This window comes from Zerene cesonia, chromosome 1 (genome assembly GCF_012273895.1).
Source record: "Zerene cesonia ecotype Mississippi chromosome 1, Zerene_cesonia_1.1, whole genome shotgun sequence".
NCBI lineage: Eukaryota > Metazoa > Arthropoda > Insecta > Lepidoptera > Pieridae > Zerene > Zerene cesonia.
Genome location: NC_052102.1, coordinates 6,622,704 through 6,637,748, shown reverse-complemented (window position 1 = coordinate 6,637,748; position 15,045 = coordinate 6,622,704). Strand labels below are relative to the sequence as shown.

Sequence of the window (15,045 nt, the reverse complement as noted above, 5' to 3'; positions counted from 1 at the left end):
GATTCGAAATTCAAATGTAATATTTTTTTATAATTAAGTGTAACAGTATTTATGGCCAGACTAAGTATATAGTTAACAATATTAGCAATTATAGCCTTAATATATTGTTTTTATCTTTGTAAAAATATTGATGAATGGCAATAAAACACGGACAATAATAAATTATTTATATAATACCAAATCTATTAATAGCAATGACGTTCTGATAAATAATAATATTTGATTTTAAAGAGATTATTCCGTTAAACAAAACAAATACATAAATTTGTGTATCTGTTTATTGAAATGAAAATTAATACAGCGACAATCTTCAAAGTTGACTGAATGATATAACAACACACAGCCGAAATAAGTAGTCCGATCGGGCTGAAATTTGACGTGCAGATAGCCACTATGATTTAGACATCTGCTAAGAAAGATTTTGATAAATTCTGCACCCAAGGGTATCCAAATAGCTGATAAATTTTTGTACCACGACGATCTATTTTGACCACGTGGGCGATGCTGTGGGCAGCGGCTAGCAATACATTTTTTTTTCTATTATTTTTCGTATAATCTGGGACACAGCTAAATCCAATGAGTTGGATTGCCTTTAGTATAATTAGGCTAAGGGGTACATATTGTATTTATGTAAAACTAGCACTCAGCCCACGGCTTGGATCGGATGGACTACAGAATTTTGTTGTGTTTGTTTTTTTCAAAGAGACTGCAGGTATGCCATTTTTACGACTTAAGATGCGTATAACTCCTCAACTTTTCATTTTAGCGAAGAATCTATTAATACATATAATGAAGCTTATTTTTTAAAGTTTATTTGATATTTTTCAAATAATAATTGCTATGTCATATGTTTTGTAGACACTAATATTTTTTGTAAAAGGAAATAATAATTCATAGTAGTTATAAATTTTCACGTACTTCTTGGGGGGAAAGAAAATAAATTCGTGAATAAATTTAATTAAGTGTGGTGTCATTGAAAGGGTCTTGAAAGCGAAATGGCGGCTTCTTCATAAGTTTTTTGTTAAAATAATGGATACTATTGTAAAAAATGTCATACGGCCTCTTCTCGAATCCACTAAGCACAAAAATTTGCGAGTGAAATTGCGAGTGAAAAGTCCTTGTTGATATGTTACTCATAAAAATATTTCAATACAGTAACTAGGTCAGAACGTATTTGATCTGTAGCTGCCTCCAAGAGGCTCAGATTTCGGGTACAAAAACTGGCTTAGTCAAGCTTCAACTGCTTAATCTTTCTTCAAGGCAGTTAATAACCTTAGCGGCGAAATGAAAATTACTTATTTATTGATTCGGCTTGTGACGTCGTCGTCGGCATCGTACGCCGGTCGATGTAAACGTATTTGCGCAGGCGCAGGCTTTGGTCATTTCGTTAATATATTGTCAAAAAAGTGGTAGTGTCCATAAAAGAAATATAATTCAGTTCGTTGAACTATTTTAACGTTGGAATGAAGGAAAGTAAGTGAAAATGTTATTCACACGTTTTTTAGTAACAACCGAATGATAATTTAAAAATTCTTGTTTTATAATACGAGAAATTCGTTGAAATAAATTAAAGCGCTCCCTTGAAAGAACTTTCTTGTATTGCATTGCTGCATTTATGAAATTTGCTATTTACGTTATACAAACTGTTCACCCCGACTCCACCAATGTATGTGGATATTACGATTTAAATAGGGGTTTCTAGGGGAGTTTGTAAAATAATAAATAGTAAGTAATAGATTGCTTATGTATATACTAATTCATGCTTTGGAAAAAATTATAGTCATCTAAGGAATTATACATAATAATTTTGAAATTTTTTGTAATTACTTTTCCAATCGTAGCGGACACAAACGAAACGAAATCGTCAAAATCCGGACCGGTATTTAATACGACTTTTATTTATTACATTGAAATTTTTAATATTTCAGTACTAAAATTATTGCTGGGGCGTTATTTATATCCTAAATCTATTTATTTCATTTCAAAATACGGTAAAAACTTGAATGAGCGACTTTAAATGTGGAGCGTAATGCAACTAACAGCATTTGCACGATAGCCAGTACAGACACCGGAGTTGAGGCCTAGTTACCTTTAACCGGTTCTTAAGGTAATATGTAAATACATATAAATTGATATAGTGTATTTAGGTGTTAATACAGTCTTCTCGCAAATTCCCTCAATGTCGTTAATCGTTTATAAACGTTGTATCCTGACAATATTGAAGTGTAAAACAACACAAATTTTAAATGAATGTACATCAAAGTATTGGATTTCTTTAAAAAAATAGATCTCATGTTAGGCTTTTCTAATTTTGCAGTACATAGATAATACATTGCTACTCATATATGCGATAAAGTTAAAAATTGTGCGGAGAAATATTTTACATTCATTCATGCCATAAACGAATTAAATATTGTTCTTGTAATGTAGGCGTCTTATATCGCAAGAGAATTTTACCTCCACATGATCGCATTTTATCTTTAAATATTTTTGTTTACTTTATATTTCAATGCAAATTCCACGTAACGAGTCAGCTGACGAATAATTCGAAAGACAATGTTTTAAAAAGAGATTTTAAGGTTCGCTCAGCCTTCACCTTGTTTTGGCAAATCTTTTTTAAATAATGTCTGAGATTGAGAAGGACTTTTCACATTTAATTTTAATTTAAAAACTTGTTCTATTGTGTTTGTAATTCTAAACTGAGATATTACGCATATACGTTATATGGAGATGATAATATATATTCAATTGTATGATATGAAAAAATTATAATGATTTAGATTATAAAAAATCTGCAATTTCTTATCTGATACTTGTATTGTTTACTTTCCCATAGTGCCTTAACAAAATTATAAATTTTTCAATAACTTTATTTTCTTTCAATGCATATGTTGTTAATAGATGGACAGTGTAGCATTTTCACGTAATTTTTTATAATTTTTATATATTCATAAGGCAGAAACTACTGAACCGATATTACTGAAATTGGATATAAAGATAGATTGTGACTAGTACATAAATATTTAGAGGTGTATATTATGTGCGTTTCTTTAACTGATTATTAAGCGAAGAAAGCCGCGTGCTGAAGCAAATAACAGACAAGATATCACCCCATTAAATGATCAGTATAATATAACACTTACTAGTAATGTGCGAATTGAATTGCAAATGTTTAGGTAACTATTATTACATATATAGTTAGGATAAAGCATATTGATCCTTATTTCTGATAAATAATTACTTTGGCTAGGATAATAATGTTTTCATCATCAATGAAGTAACGTGCAATTATAAATTTTATTGTATTTGATATTAGCTTTCTGCTTCGCCCGTCTTAAGGAGGAAAGAGAGACAGTCTCGAGGTTTTCTTTACATACTTTGCGTGCCCGTGGGATTTCCCGCATAAAAACTTTCCCATTTTCTTTTTCGGCACTATCGTTATAGCTTGTTTCATTCAAATTAGTTCAGTGTTTTGGGCGTGAAGGAGCGACAGTCAGGGAGACAAACAGACAGACAGACGGAATCATTTCCACATTTATTATATATATCCTCTTGATTCTTTCATTTATAAACAATGCCTGTACTTAACGTTAAGCTTCATTATGTATCTGTTTTTTGCGATTTTATCTCATTTATATTTTAAACCACAACTGACAATAATTTCTGTTAAAATATAACAGTACCGTTAAATGATATGTTACGACACTTTAAAGTATTTTATAGTCATTGCAACGAATTAAATGGCCTTACCATTTAAAGGCATAAAGGCTTGTAATATGAATCTTGTCAGACACCGTTTCTGACTTGAAAAGATATTCAGTAAATAAATGTCTAAACTTACTTAATAATATGTGTTTCGGCATAAAATTAAATTTTAAGATTCATTATATTTCCCACTGTAAGAACAGGGACCTCCTGCGAGGGTTCAGGCCATACCCAACCATGCTGACCAAGTGCGGGTTGGCAGATGTCATAGAACTTTGATTGTCGGGCATGCTAGTTTCTTCACGTTTTCCTTTTGGTTGATTGTTAGACTACGTAATAGTAATTTAACTTGGACCAGTGTAACCGATTCGTGAGATCCTTACTAAAACAATTGACGTTTTAATTCCGATATTACTTTTACTCAATTTAACCTAAAATAAGGTATTGATATATCCTAAAAATTATGTTAAAATTTTCCAATGGCTTACAGAAATTTCGTGCGTCACGTCACCGCACTCTATTTTTTTCATCTTATCAAAAATTGCTACTCCCGGGTTTTCTATCGCATCATTCATCATTTAATGATAATTATTAATACATTCTTTAAAATAAACTCAATGTACATGCACGCAAGAGCACTTAACATTTAGACATTATTTTTCAATGAACAGATTGATTGTGCATGCGCTACGATCATGATATATGTTCCCTTATCTACACATAAATCGTTCTTTGTAATTAAATAGAATACATATTATTTATTCATTAAATGGTGCCTTGATAAATTAAGCAGTGAGGCTTACCTATTACAGATAGGCAGATGTTTGCAGTCATCGACAGTGATGTATACTTTATAAAAGAGGAGGAAGTGAAAACGTGAGTAAGTACATCACTGTTTACCAACTAAAATTAGAATGATTCTACTCATATCTTTATAAGAACGTTAATTGTTGAAGTTTGTCTTATAATAATAAATCAAACTCATGAACGAAGACGACATTCTATTAGCCAGAAACGCTAGTAGTGTTCGGGACGATAATATGATACGTGACACTCCGTGAGATATTACTTTTCCTCCTGAATAAAATAAATAATTGTAACGGAATAGTGTAATAACATTATAATAATATTGCAGACCTTCGGACGTGATTCCTACGATCAATATCGACAGTATTGATAAAGAGGAAGAACGTGTTAAGAAAAAAACATGGTTAAAAAGTGCGACGCCGGCTATTGTACATTATATTACATTGTTCATTATAGGTAAGCTAAAATGTTTCACAGTTCAATTTGATTCCAAACTTGACAAATACTTTTTATCTATTTGATAGTTCTGTTGTAACAAATTGGAGGTTTATGTTCCGTACCATTTTTCAAATCATGAAAAAGTTATTTAATATTTTTTTACGAAAATTTCCAACAATATTGACTGTTAATGATAAATATGTCGCTTTATAATTCATCCTCATATCAATGGACCAAAATTATATTTATATCTCAAGCTACTCTAGCATAAAATGCAACATCATATAACATGCTGAAAGCAATTACATAGTGGTGATGAATAATTATACAATTTGAGATATATAATATAGTAATTAAGTAATATTAGAAACAAATCGAAACCCTCACTGCATTTCATAAGCGCATCAATAATCCATAGGTGCAAATTTATCAAAATGTTGACGAAGCCATAATTTTCTTATATTATTTAAATCTCAAATATTTTTACTAAAGTAAATATGAGATGAGCTTGCAAATTTGTAATTGTTAATTATTAATTACCCACAACGAGATACCGAAGACGTATCGCTGTCAACGTTACGAATAGCTAATATGTAACTGATGTAAACATAATGAATTTGATTGTTGATAGGCTTATGTGTATGGGGAACTCTGTGGAGCGCCTGGGGCGACGGCTGGAGTTTGAACGGCAACTGGTTTCGGATAGCTATTGTTGGCGTTGTGGCGTGGGCTAGTGGTCAAGTACTTCAAGGGATCACATCCTTACCACCTCTACTCGCTGCTCTTTTTACAGGGATTATCGCGAGACATATTGGCTTCCTGGATATGCGACATCACGCAGATATCGACATTTTTCTGAGGTAATCAAAACCATAGGTAACCATTTGTAAAACACATATATTTATTTTTTTATGGGTATTTAATGGGTATTTATTTATTATGATTAAAAATATTTAATTCGATTTCAGATTACATACAGATATTTATATATTTGAATAATTTTTGCATTATATTCAATAAAGTGTATTAGAAAGATTTTGAACACCTTAAATTTGTTAAGCGCAGAGAGCGCATGAAGCACCTATGTCAAACACAATCAATATTAAATATTATACAAGTATTTCAGATTTATAGTCAATTGTAAATATCGTTATGCTAATAATAATATCCAATCTACATGTATGTGTTTATTTCTTCTCTGTACCAGGAAAATATATCCAGTTATAATACTAGGCAAAGGGTCTCTAGCTTGGAACGTCAATTATATGAAAAGAAATTGGCGTCAAATTATACTTTTGGGAACTGTTCCTTGGACTACGGAGGTGGTGGTACTTACTGTATGTGTCCATTACTTTCTTGGCTTCCCTTGGTTGTGGGGTTCGTATTATGTCGTACTATCTATATCATAAAGTAAAATTATAAATAGTATGCTATGTATATATGTAATTATATGTATATATGATGTATAAAAATAACGCTTCTATACTGAATAATGATTTAATATTTGGAATGAACTTTTTATTCAAAGACGGAATACAAAGCTTTATCACAGACCGATACGGATGCATATAATAACAATATACAATCGGCATTGTACTGCAGAGTATGTAACTAATATTTATTAGTTGCACAATTGCAAACAAAACTCATTTGAAACACAATCTATCGCAATGTTTTATTGGCTTTATATCCCGCGCTCAAAGATAAATGTAGTGTGTTAACATTTTACAGATTTTCAATTATTTAGCCCACGTTAAGGGTCATTGCAGTCCACAATGGAATGTTCAAAATAAATTTATAGCGCGTTTGGCTATATTATTTATTATTTATTTTATTTAAATTTTGACAATTGACGATGCATACAGCATAACCAAATTGGTTAACCTCGTTTCATCACTAAGTTTATAGCTGACATCTACTGGTACAGGTTGCTCAACGATATTTGAAGATACATTGTAGTACAGATTTTAGGGTATAAGGATAAGTCTTCATATATTTATGAAAAAGTACTCAGGGTTTTAAATCAACAAATTCAGGAATTATACTTGGAAATAAAGTTTTATTGGAATCTCAGGTCTTAAAAATGTAACAAACTAAATAATTTGTATTATAATCAAAATATACTCACTGTTTCAATTTTTCTACAACAATTTTATCTTTATAAATATAATTTGTAGGTATGTATTTGTAATATACAAATTATAATGTTCATTTCACTAAGTTTTAAAATTATTTTAGGACCATTTTGTACTTCTACAGTTTTATTTAATCAAACGTGTTCATTAAATTATAAAATTGTACAAAATAAACAAAATTCAAAACAAGCAAATTCGCGCCTAGCTCGTAACTATAAATCGTAAATCCAAGAGTTTTCAAAATCACTTTATTCACACGTCGATATTGCGGGAAACGAATAATAAAAATTCTCACGCCTCTCTACAATAGAGTGTGATATACCTATGGTATGGGCCAATTCAATAAGTTCCGCTGTAGAATTTGTATTGCAAGCTCGTTGAATGCATTTTTATCGCATGAGGTAGTTTTACTAAAGCACGACGAAGTAGCGCGACGCGTACTCTTTCGTATTCTACTGAAATTCGCGGCTTGGCGCATACATGTTAGAGACGGGCTGGAAGCTGGCTCACTTTTAACAAATTAATCCCTTTTTCCCTCGGTCCCGATATCGCGCGTGAACAACTGAGCTGATTCTTTAATTCCTTTTCGTAGCATTTGTTGTTACCAAAAGGATCTCATGAAAGAAAATTTATGGAATTTAAAATACTTAATGAAATTTAACGGCTCATTACAGTTTACGCAAAAATAGGACGTCTGTGGAGTCTTACTTATATAAATTTTTAGTACAGTTCATGCAGATAATCCAAGCCTGTATATTATGAAAAAATGTACGTAAGTTAGTAAAATTAATACACAATAATAATAATAATAATGAAATTTTGAAACCACAAAAGTAACAAGTTAATGAAAATAATGTTGAAAAGATTAGTCGCTAGTTAAAATATTCATACATTACTTTTTCTACGGGTGAATTGATACTTGATACGATTTAATTTTGTATTCGCAGTAAATTAATAAGAAAACGGAATATCTCATTTTTATATTAAATCTCCCTGTAAATCTTCGTAAAGGAAATTGAATACAAATTATAATTATTAAGAGAAACAATATAATTTCAAAGAGATTCCTGAATATTTCACGATTTATTCAAATTGACTACCTCAGCAGTTTATTTAAAGAGTTCAGTTAATTTCTAATGAGATGTTATGACATTTTTGTGTATTTCCATTGTAATAGTTATAGAAGAAAATAATAAAATTGAGTGTTTTGTATTTCAATTAAAATATTTATGTAATCGAATAAAAAAAACCTACTTACTTTATAATTATAATCTATCTCAGGTATTATCTAAAGACATCATATACATAATAATACGTAACATTCACATTGTTACGACGCTTCTGGTCTTATCATAAACATGTAGTTAACTATTTCCAGGTGTACTTCTAGGGTCAATCTATGCATCTGTCTCGTGTCCAGTGACAATGCCGTCTGTAATCAAACACGGGAAGCTCACAAAAGGTGCTGTAGAATGGCCGCAACTCATTTGTACCGCCGGAGGGCTAGATACTGCCCTCAGTGTTGGAGTATATGGTATCACATATACATATATATTCACTAATGAGGATAGTGATGTGTATCGATTGGTTAAGGTGGGTATTTTGTATACTTTTAATATAAAAACGATATGCTTTTTATGTTGTATGATATATATATGACTATAGTCTTGAAGGATGTTGATAAGATTTTACTCTGCGTGTTACACTTTCCTTCTACAATTTTGTTCTTTATTCAATACTAACAAATGAAAAGTGTTTCGAGTGCGTAGTCCCGATATTTTATGACCGATTTGTACCTGTTTTTGAATAAAAACCTTATATTTTACGCCACCTTTTTCGTTTCAATGTTAAAATCCAATTTTAAAGAGGATTTTTATTTTCAAATCCCTGAAATAAACTAAATATTTTACTGCATTTATAAAAAAGGAGCTCTTGAATGTTTACAAAGACAAGAAGTCCGCTTTACTTTGATAGCGAGTTTAAATCCTAAAAGGTTCTGACAATCCAACTTCGATTCATTCTACTTCAAAAAGAAGCTAAGAATATATCAAGATGTTCTCGTACAAGGTGCAACGGTCAAAATTGGAATTTTTTATTTTATGCACTACATAATTATTAGAGAATTATAATTTTTTATGCACTACATAATTATTAGAGAATTATAATTAACTTAAATTACTAAATATAATTTCACCACAGGCATTTAGTACCGTTATAAATCAGTTTGTTACATCAGAAGTAATTGTAGTAATTTACGATGTATATAAATAAAATAACAATGAGCTGGCCGAGATATTCATAATGTAGTATTAATAAGTGTGATATCAAACGTGATGTAGCTATGCATTCCCGAGACTCAGACCTGGGAGCAAAAATCCTCTCAATAAGTATAGATATCCGATCGAAATACCATAAATCCTCCTATTTGTGTTCAGAATGGTATGGTTTAAAGCTATCATAAGTTTCGGGACCCGATTTACATTGTAAACAATCGATACATGTAAATCGGTGACCTCAATAACTTTAAATGAATTCAGTGAATCAATTAGTTTACTTACAAATTACACACGCCGCTATTCTCGTATAATGAAGGAAAATCATTTTTAAAAGCGTACCACTAAATTAAAACTATATCCATAACGTAAAGAACTCGGTCCGAATAATTAGGTGAGGTCGTGCTTTGCTCAATTTCATTTTATTAATAACAAAGTTTAACCCTTTTAGTAAATTCGTTGCAGATGAAGTTCCTTGTTCGACGGGATTTAATTTCAATTTCACATTCGGAGGTGAAATTAAGAAAGTTTTAAAAGTAACGGCATGTTTTGTTCTTGCAGGCGGGTCTGACTTTGTTCGTCGGGGCTGCGCTGGGCTTCGTGTGGGGCACGCTCGCCAAATTGGTACCCGATTCCCGGGATTATTATGTTACCGAACTACGTGTTCTGTTCGTACTAATCGGTGGACTTTTCGGGAACTATTTCACTGGGGCCATAGGCTGGGGCGGCACTGGTAAATCCCTAATTAATAAACATGCTTTGTACTCTAGTACGACAGAAATTGGACATACATTGAGGCTTATAATAATAATTTATTGATGGCTTAATTAAATCGCGGCTGTGTAACAACGCTAACTAATTAACCAGTGTATGTTTGGAAATCCATTCTTTGAATGAGTTATGGTTGTTGCTTGTTGTAATTGGCACCTGTCGTTGACCATTTAGCGTAACATTATAACTACATTTTATGTAGAGTTTTACGTTTTAGTAACAACAGTAAAAATTAATTCATTCAGTTATCATTAATTTACTAAAACTCAGGATTTTTTTAAATAATAGAATCAAAAACACATTTTTTAATGACAGCTTTATCTCTTTTATAACGTATGGTATGGTAAGTAAAACAGTGGTAGTATTTTATTTATCAAATCTTCTTAACTATGAAATCAAAATTTACACCATGATTATATGTATGATATTTTAACCACAAAATCGACATAAATATTACTATAACAAACCCATTATTCAAGAATAATAATATTGTTAAATATATTATCGTTATCCACCCTTATTTGCGTTCATGGAAATGCATTCTCGAGTTAATGACTATAATAATCGGGTCAAATAAAAATATATTCAAACACTTAACCCAAATAAATTCTAATATTTTACAGCCCATTCATATTTCTTACAAGATTCCTGCCCGCGGCTTCGCCTGCGTGTAATTCGGTTATATCGTGCGACATGGGAGGAGCCTGTAGTCTTTCCCAAGATCTAAACCTAATACCGAACCTTTTAAGTTCAGCTCTATATTCATACCAAATTTCATCTAAACTTGTTTGACAATAACGAACTTTCATATAAACTTTCATCCCCTATTTCAACCTACTTTTCAAAGTTCAGTTCTATCTTCATACCAAATTTCATTGAAATCGGTTCAGTGGTTTAGGTATGAAAGCGTAACAGACAGACAGACAGACAGAGTTACTTTCGCATTTATATTAGTAGGGATAGAGATACAACTTTAAATATTTGAGAGTGATTTTAAATTCTGTATTCTATTATTTTTATGGTAAACTGTGCTGAAACCTTTTCTGCAAGTCTTAAACCAGCTTTGCTTTAATGATAAAATCGAGGTCACTTAGTCTTATCCAGAGATTACGTATAGAAACTATATAACCGTGGCGATCTTAATTAGAATAGTAATATAAAATCGCCAAATTATTGTGTTGTCACCTACAAACAAACAGACCGACAGATAGACAGATACATAGACGGACAGCGAAGTCCTTGTAATAAAGTTCGTAATAGGGTCCCGTTTTACCCTTGGTATTTAGGTGTGTAATCCTGGAATAACAGAAAATTATGTAGTTGTTTATTAATTATTTTATGACACAGCATTATCTACAATATAGTATAGCTGACACGATCTCTATATCCAATATTATATTAGTTTTATCATCTAAATTATATTGTACATTGTATTATTGAGAAAAATCTAAATAGGAATAGCAGTCCAATTTCCGAATGTCAAAAAGTGTCTTAAGGAGAATGTATATTACAATACATTTGATTTATCATTTTCTCATATTATATATTCTTTCCCTTTCTAATAATAAGGTGGGGTAGCGGTGCTGGTGTGTAACGCTACAGCGGCTTCGCATTGGGTAAAAAAAGGATGGAAACTTAATCAAAACCCAGCTGCGACCGTCTATAGAATCTTGTGGTCAGGTTTGGAGCCTCTCGTCTTTGCGTATACGGGAACATTTTTCGTGGTAAGCAAAGTTATTTTCTATCACACAGTAATTAGATATCCTTAAAAAATCGATACAATACACAGACATAGATTTTCAAATGTGCATTGGACCCTATATAACAAAGGGTTCGCTAGTTTGGATTAATTCTAAACATTCAAATTGAGTGATAACAATTTAAGCCTTAAAGGACTCGTGATTTCAAATTGAAAATATATCTACGTATAGAACTACGTTACTAATACCTATTTTCAGTTTCAAAATGTTCTCTTCCTTGTTAATTACAAAAAGGATAAATCTATCTATAAGATAATCGAATCTAAAAGTTTTTTCTTCTGTATATATATCTATAAGATAATCGAATCTAAAAGTTTTTTCTTCTGTTATAATTCATTATTAAATACATCCTTATCATATGCCAGCCTTTATATGTTGCCACAGCAGAGACACAGGCCTTATATGAGGGATAATATTAATATTTGAAGATCTATTAAAATCCTTATCAAATACAATTTATATTCCCTATTTTTAGACAAACATAATGTTATCAGAGAGACTTTCATTGATGAATCCTTCAGGTACGGAAGCCTCAAAGGAAAAGGCCATTTACAATGATATAGCATGGAACAGAATGAAAAATTGTTGGTTACAATATAAGATAGAGCTTAAGCTTAAATTCTATTGTATAAATGTGATTTACTCCCAGAAAATTTTATCGACTTTTTAATAATCCTTATTAATATTGCTATTAATTAAACTCTTTTAATTTATATGTTTTTTTTTTTATTTTCAGATTCATCACAGCATTTCAGAAACAATGCTAGTGGGGTTAGGAATCTTATTTTTATGTCTGACTATAAGGCTGCTAATTGCTTTCATGATGTGTTGGAATTTAAAATTAAAAGAAAAATTGTACGTTTGTTGTACCTGGATACCCAAATCTGTGGTTGAGGTAATTGTCTTTCCACTCATAGGAACATATTTTAAAAATTTACTAATTTATATATAAAGAAAATCATGTAATTATTATAGAGATTCAAAAAACGTGTTTAATTGGGAAGGTAGTCACACATTTTCTATAGGTAACCATTAAGCTATTTCCCTTCTCATAAATATTCAAACGTGTTCCGTGATCGCTTACCTTAAGACAGATTAAACGACAGAGACACAAAAACTGATTATAACTCTCAATGTACGTAATGTATACTTTTCAATTTGAAACTCGGAATTATGAATTTAATTAAGAAAATGACAATGACTGGAGAAATTATTGAAAAATTATGTGTACCTAAATTAGCCGTTTATGAAAAACCCTATGATGATATAAGTGATACAATTAGAAGAACTATTTGTATAAGCGATATTAAAATGAACACCGACTGCTTTTAATAAGCCTCAAAGCACTTATTAGATTTCTCTCGTTCATAAATATATACCTACCTAAGATATACATATGGTAAGATAGCTGGCAAATTAAATTCTGTTATCTTTTTTAATAATGCAGTCCTTACCATTATAGGTACATATACTTAATGTGAAGTCGAACCTCATACCAAAGCTTTTATAAACGAATAGCGGATTATATATCAATGTCACTAGCAGTAGCTACTGAGAAAATACTTATGCATCGCGTCTTTTTTAATACCCTCAATTTCTCGAAATTCGCCTATGTCATATCTCACGGTAACTGAACAAGAGTTACATAAGTTTATATAGAGGGTATTATTGCTAGAGGAGTTGGCACAGAAATTATAATAGCAAATGAATAAATATTATTAAACATGATTTGTGTAATACTGCACCTACGCAATAATTTTAATGAAATCGATTTGTTTCATTAATGTCCTTATTATATTAATATAATAATATTATGTATATTGATACTTTAATATAGACTGTTTCTGATTTCGCATATTGCTATTGTTTATATAATTGAAGATAAATTTTAGTCAACTATTTTAGATATACTTTTTTGTCCATTTCTAATCTAACTACAAAATGTGTTTTTATTTACAGGCTGTGCTTTGCCCTTTAGCGATAAGTACAATAAAGTTGTCTCAAGGATCTCATTCAGAAGAACTGGTGTATGCTGAAGACCTCATGCGGCTTGTTGTGCAGGCTATTATCATAACAACTCCTATAGGCTTTCTGCTGACCGATAAATTAGGACCTTTATTATTGACAGCAAGCCCAAAAAATATTGAACGTGGTAATTTCATTGTTTCATTCTTTCTTTCTTTGTATTTAAAAAAATAAGTCATTACTATATTGCGATAAAAATACAATGCCTAATTAGGCAGGAGACATTATAAAATATTATAGCTATCAATTAGAATTATCATTTATTCTTTTCGAGCAATTCTTATGTTAATTTTCATCCCACCTGTTTGTCAAAAATTACTTCAGTCGCTTACAGACCATTTATCTACTATTTCATATAAAAATTGCAGTCTGTTGTCTAAAACGTGAAAATAAAGTTAATTAAATGAAACAATTCTCTCAATTCTCAAATGTCTTTTTCGCATCCATCTGAAATGTTTAAATTAAGTTTTTTGCATTCATTTTTCTTTTCTTTCAGATCCAAAACACTACAGAAGAAAATCTAATTCAGAACCAGTGAATGAAATTTAGCTACTTTTTATTATATAATCTGTGATCATGTCGTATAGCTTTAATAGTAATATAATAATATAGGTTACCTTAATAAAATCAATATCAGATTTTAATCGCTTTTCATTGTAATTTATCATTGTCATAACTCCATGAGTTATTAATACTGTATAAACTATCACTCCATTACGGGAATTAAATCCAAACATATATGTTAAATTAAAACTAAAAGAACTTAAAAAAAAATTATCCGAAGAATTTGACAGCTTACTTACTTTCATTGTTAACCTTGTTTTGTAAATAACATACTCATAATAAATTTAAAGTTTAATAGAGTGTTCCCCTGATACTTAAAAATGTGCTCTTCACAGTCAGTTGGCTGACTGTAGGTAGACGCATAGCTCAAGGATATAAAAATTACATTATTACTAATAAAATAATACAGATATGTACCTGTCTTATTTTATACAATATCTTGTATATTTTGTATAGCAATAATAAATTCAATTAAACACTATACCCTAGTAAATGCAGTGGCGGATTTACCAGCAGGTTGAGTAGGCTCGAACCTCGGGTGGCAGATTTTGGGGGCGGCAAATTTGG

The 15,045-nt window shown here is 30.8% G+C and overlaps 1 protein-coding gene across 3 annotated transcripts; it reads left to right on the top strand.

Annotated features, from left to right (window-relative positions):
- Positions 1-1,318: 1,318 nt before the first annotated feature.
- LOC119831301 (sodium/hydrogen exchanger 9B1-like) lies at positions 1,319-14,549 on the top strand. Of its 3 annotated transcripts, none has more exons than XM_038354605.1 (11): positions 1,319-1,473; positions 4,518-4,581; positions 4,841-4,968; positions 5,582-5,810; positions 6,158-6,327; positions 8,464-8,678; positions 9,920-10,091; positions 11,699-11,853; positions 12,626-12,784; positions 13,849-14,041; positions 14,411-14,549. In XM_038354605.1, exons 1-11 carry the CDS (start codon positions 1,464-1,466, stop codon positions 14,461-14,463), a joined length of 1,548 nt encoding a protein of 515 aa, XP_038210533.1. In that variant the 5' UTR covers positions 1,319-1,463; the 3' UTR covers positions 14,464-14,549. The 3 variants fall into 3 exon arrangements, with proteins under 3 accessions (XP_038210533.1, XP_038210541.1, XP_038210549.1); XM_038354613.1 differs by lacking the exon at positions 1,319-1,473 and adding an exon at positions 2,016-2,107; XM_038354621.1 differs by lacking the exons at positions 1,319-1,473; positions 4,518-4,581 and adding an exon at positions 4,696-4,762.
- The last annotated feature ends 496 nt before the right edge of the window (positions 14,550-15,045 follow it).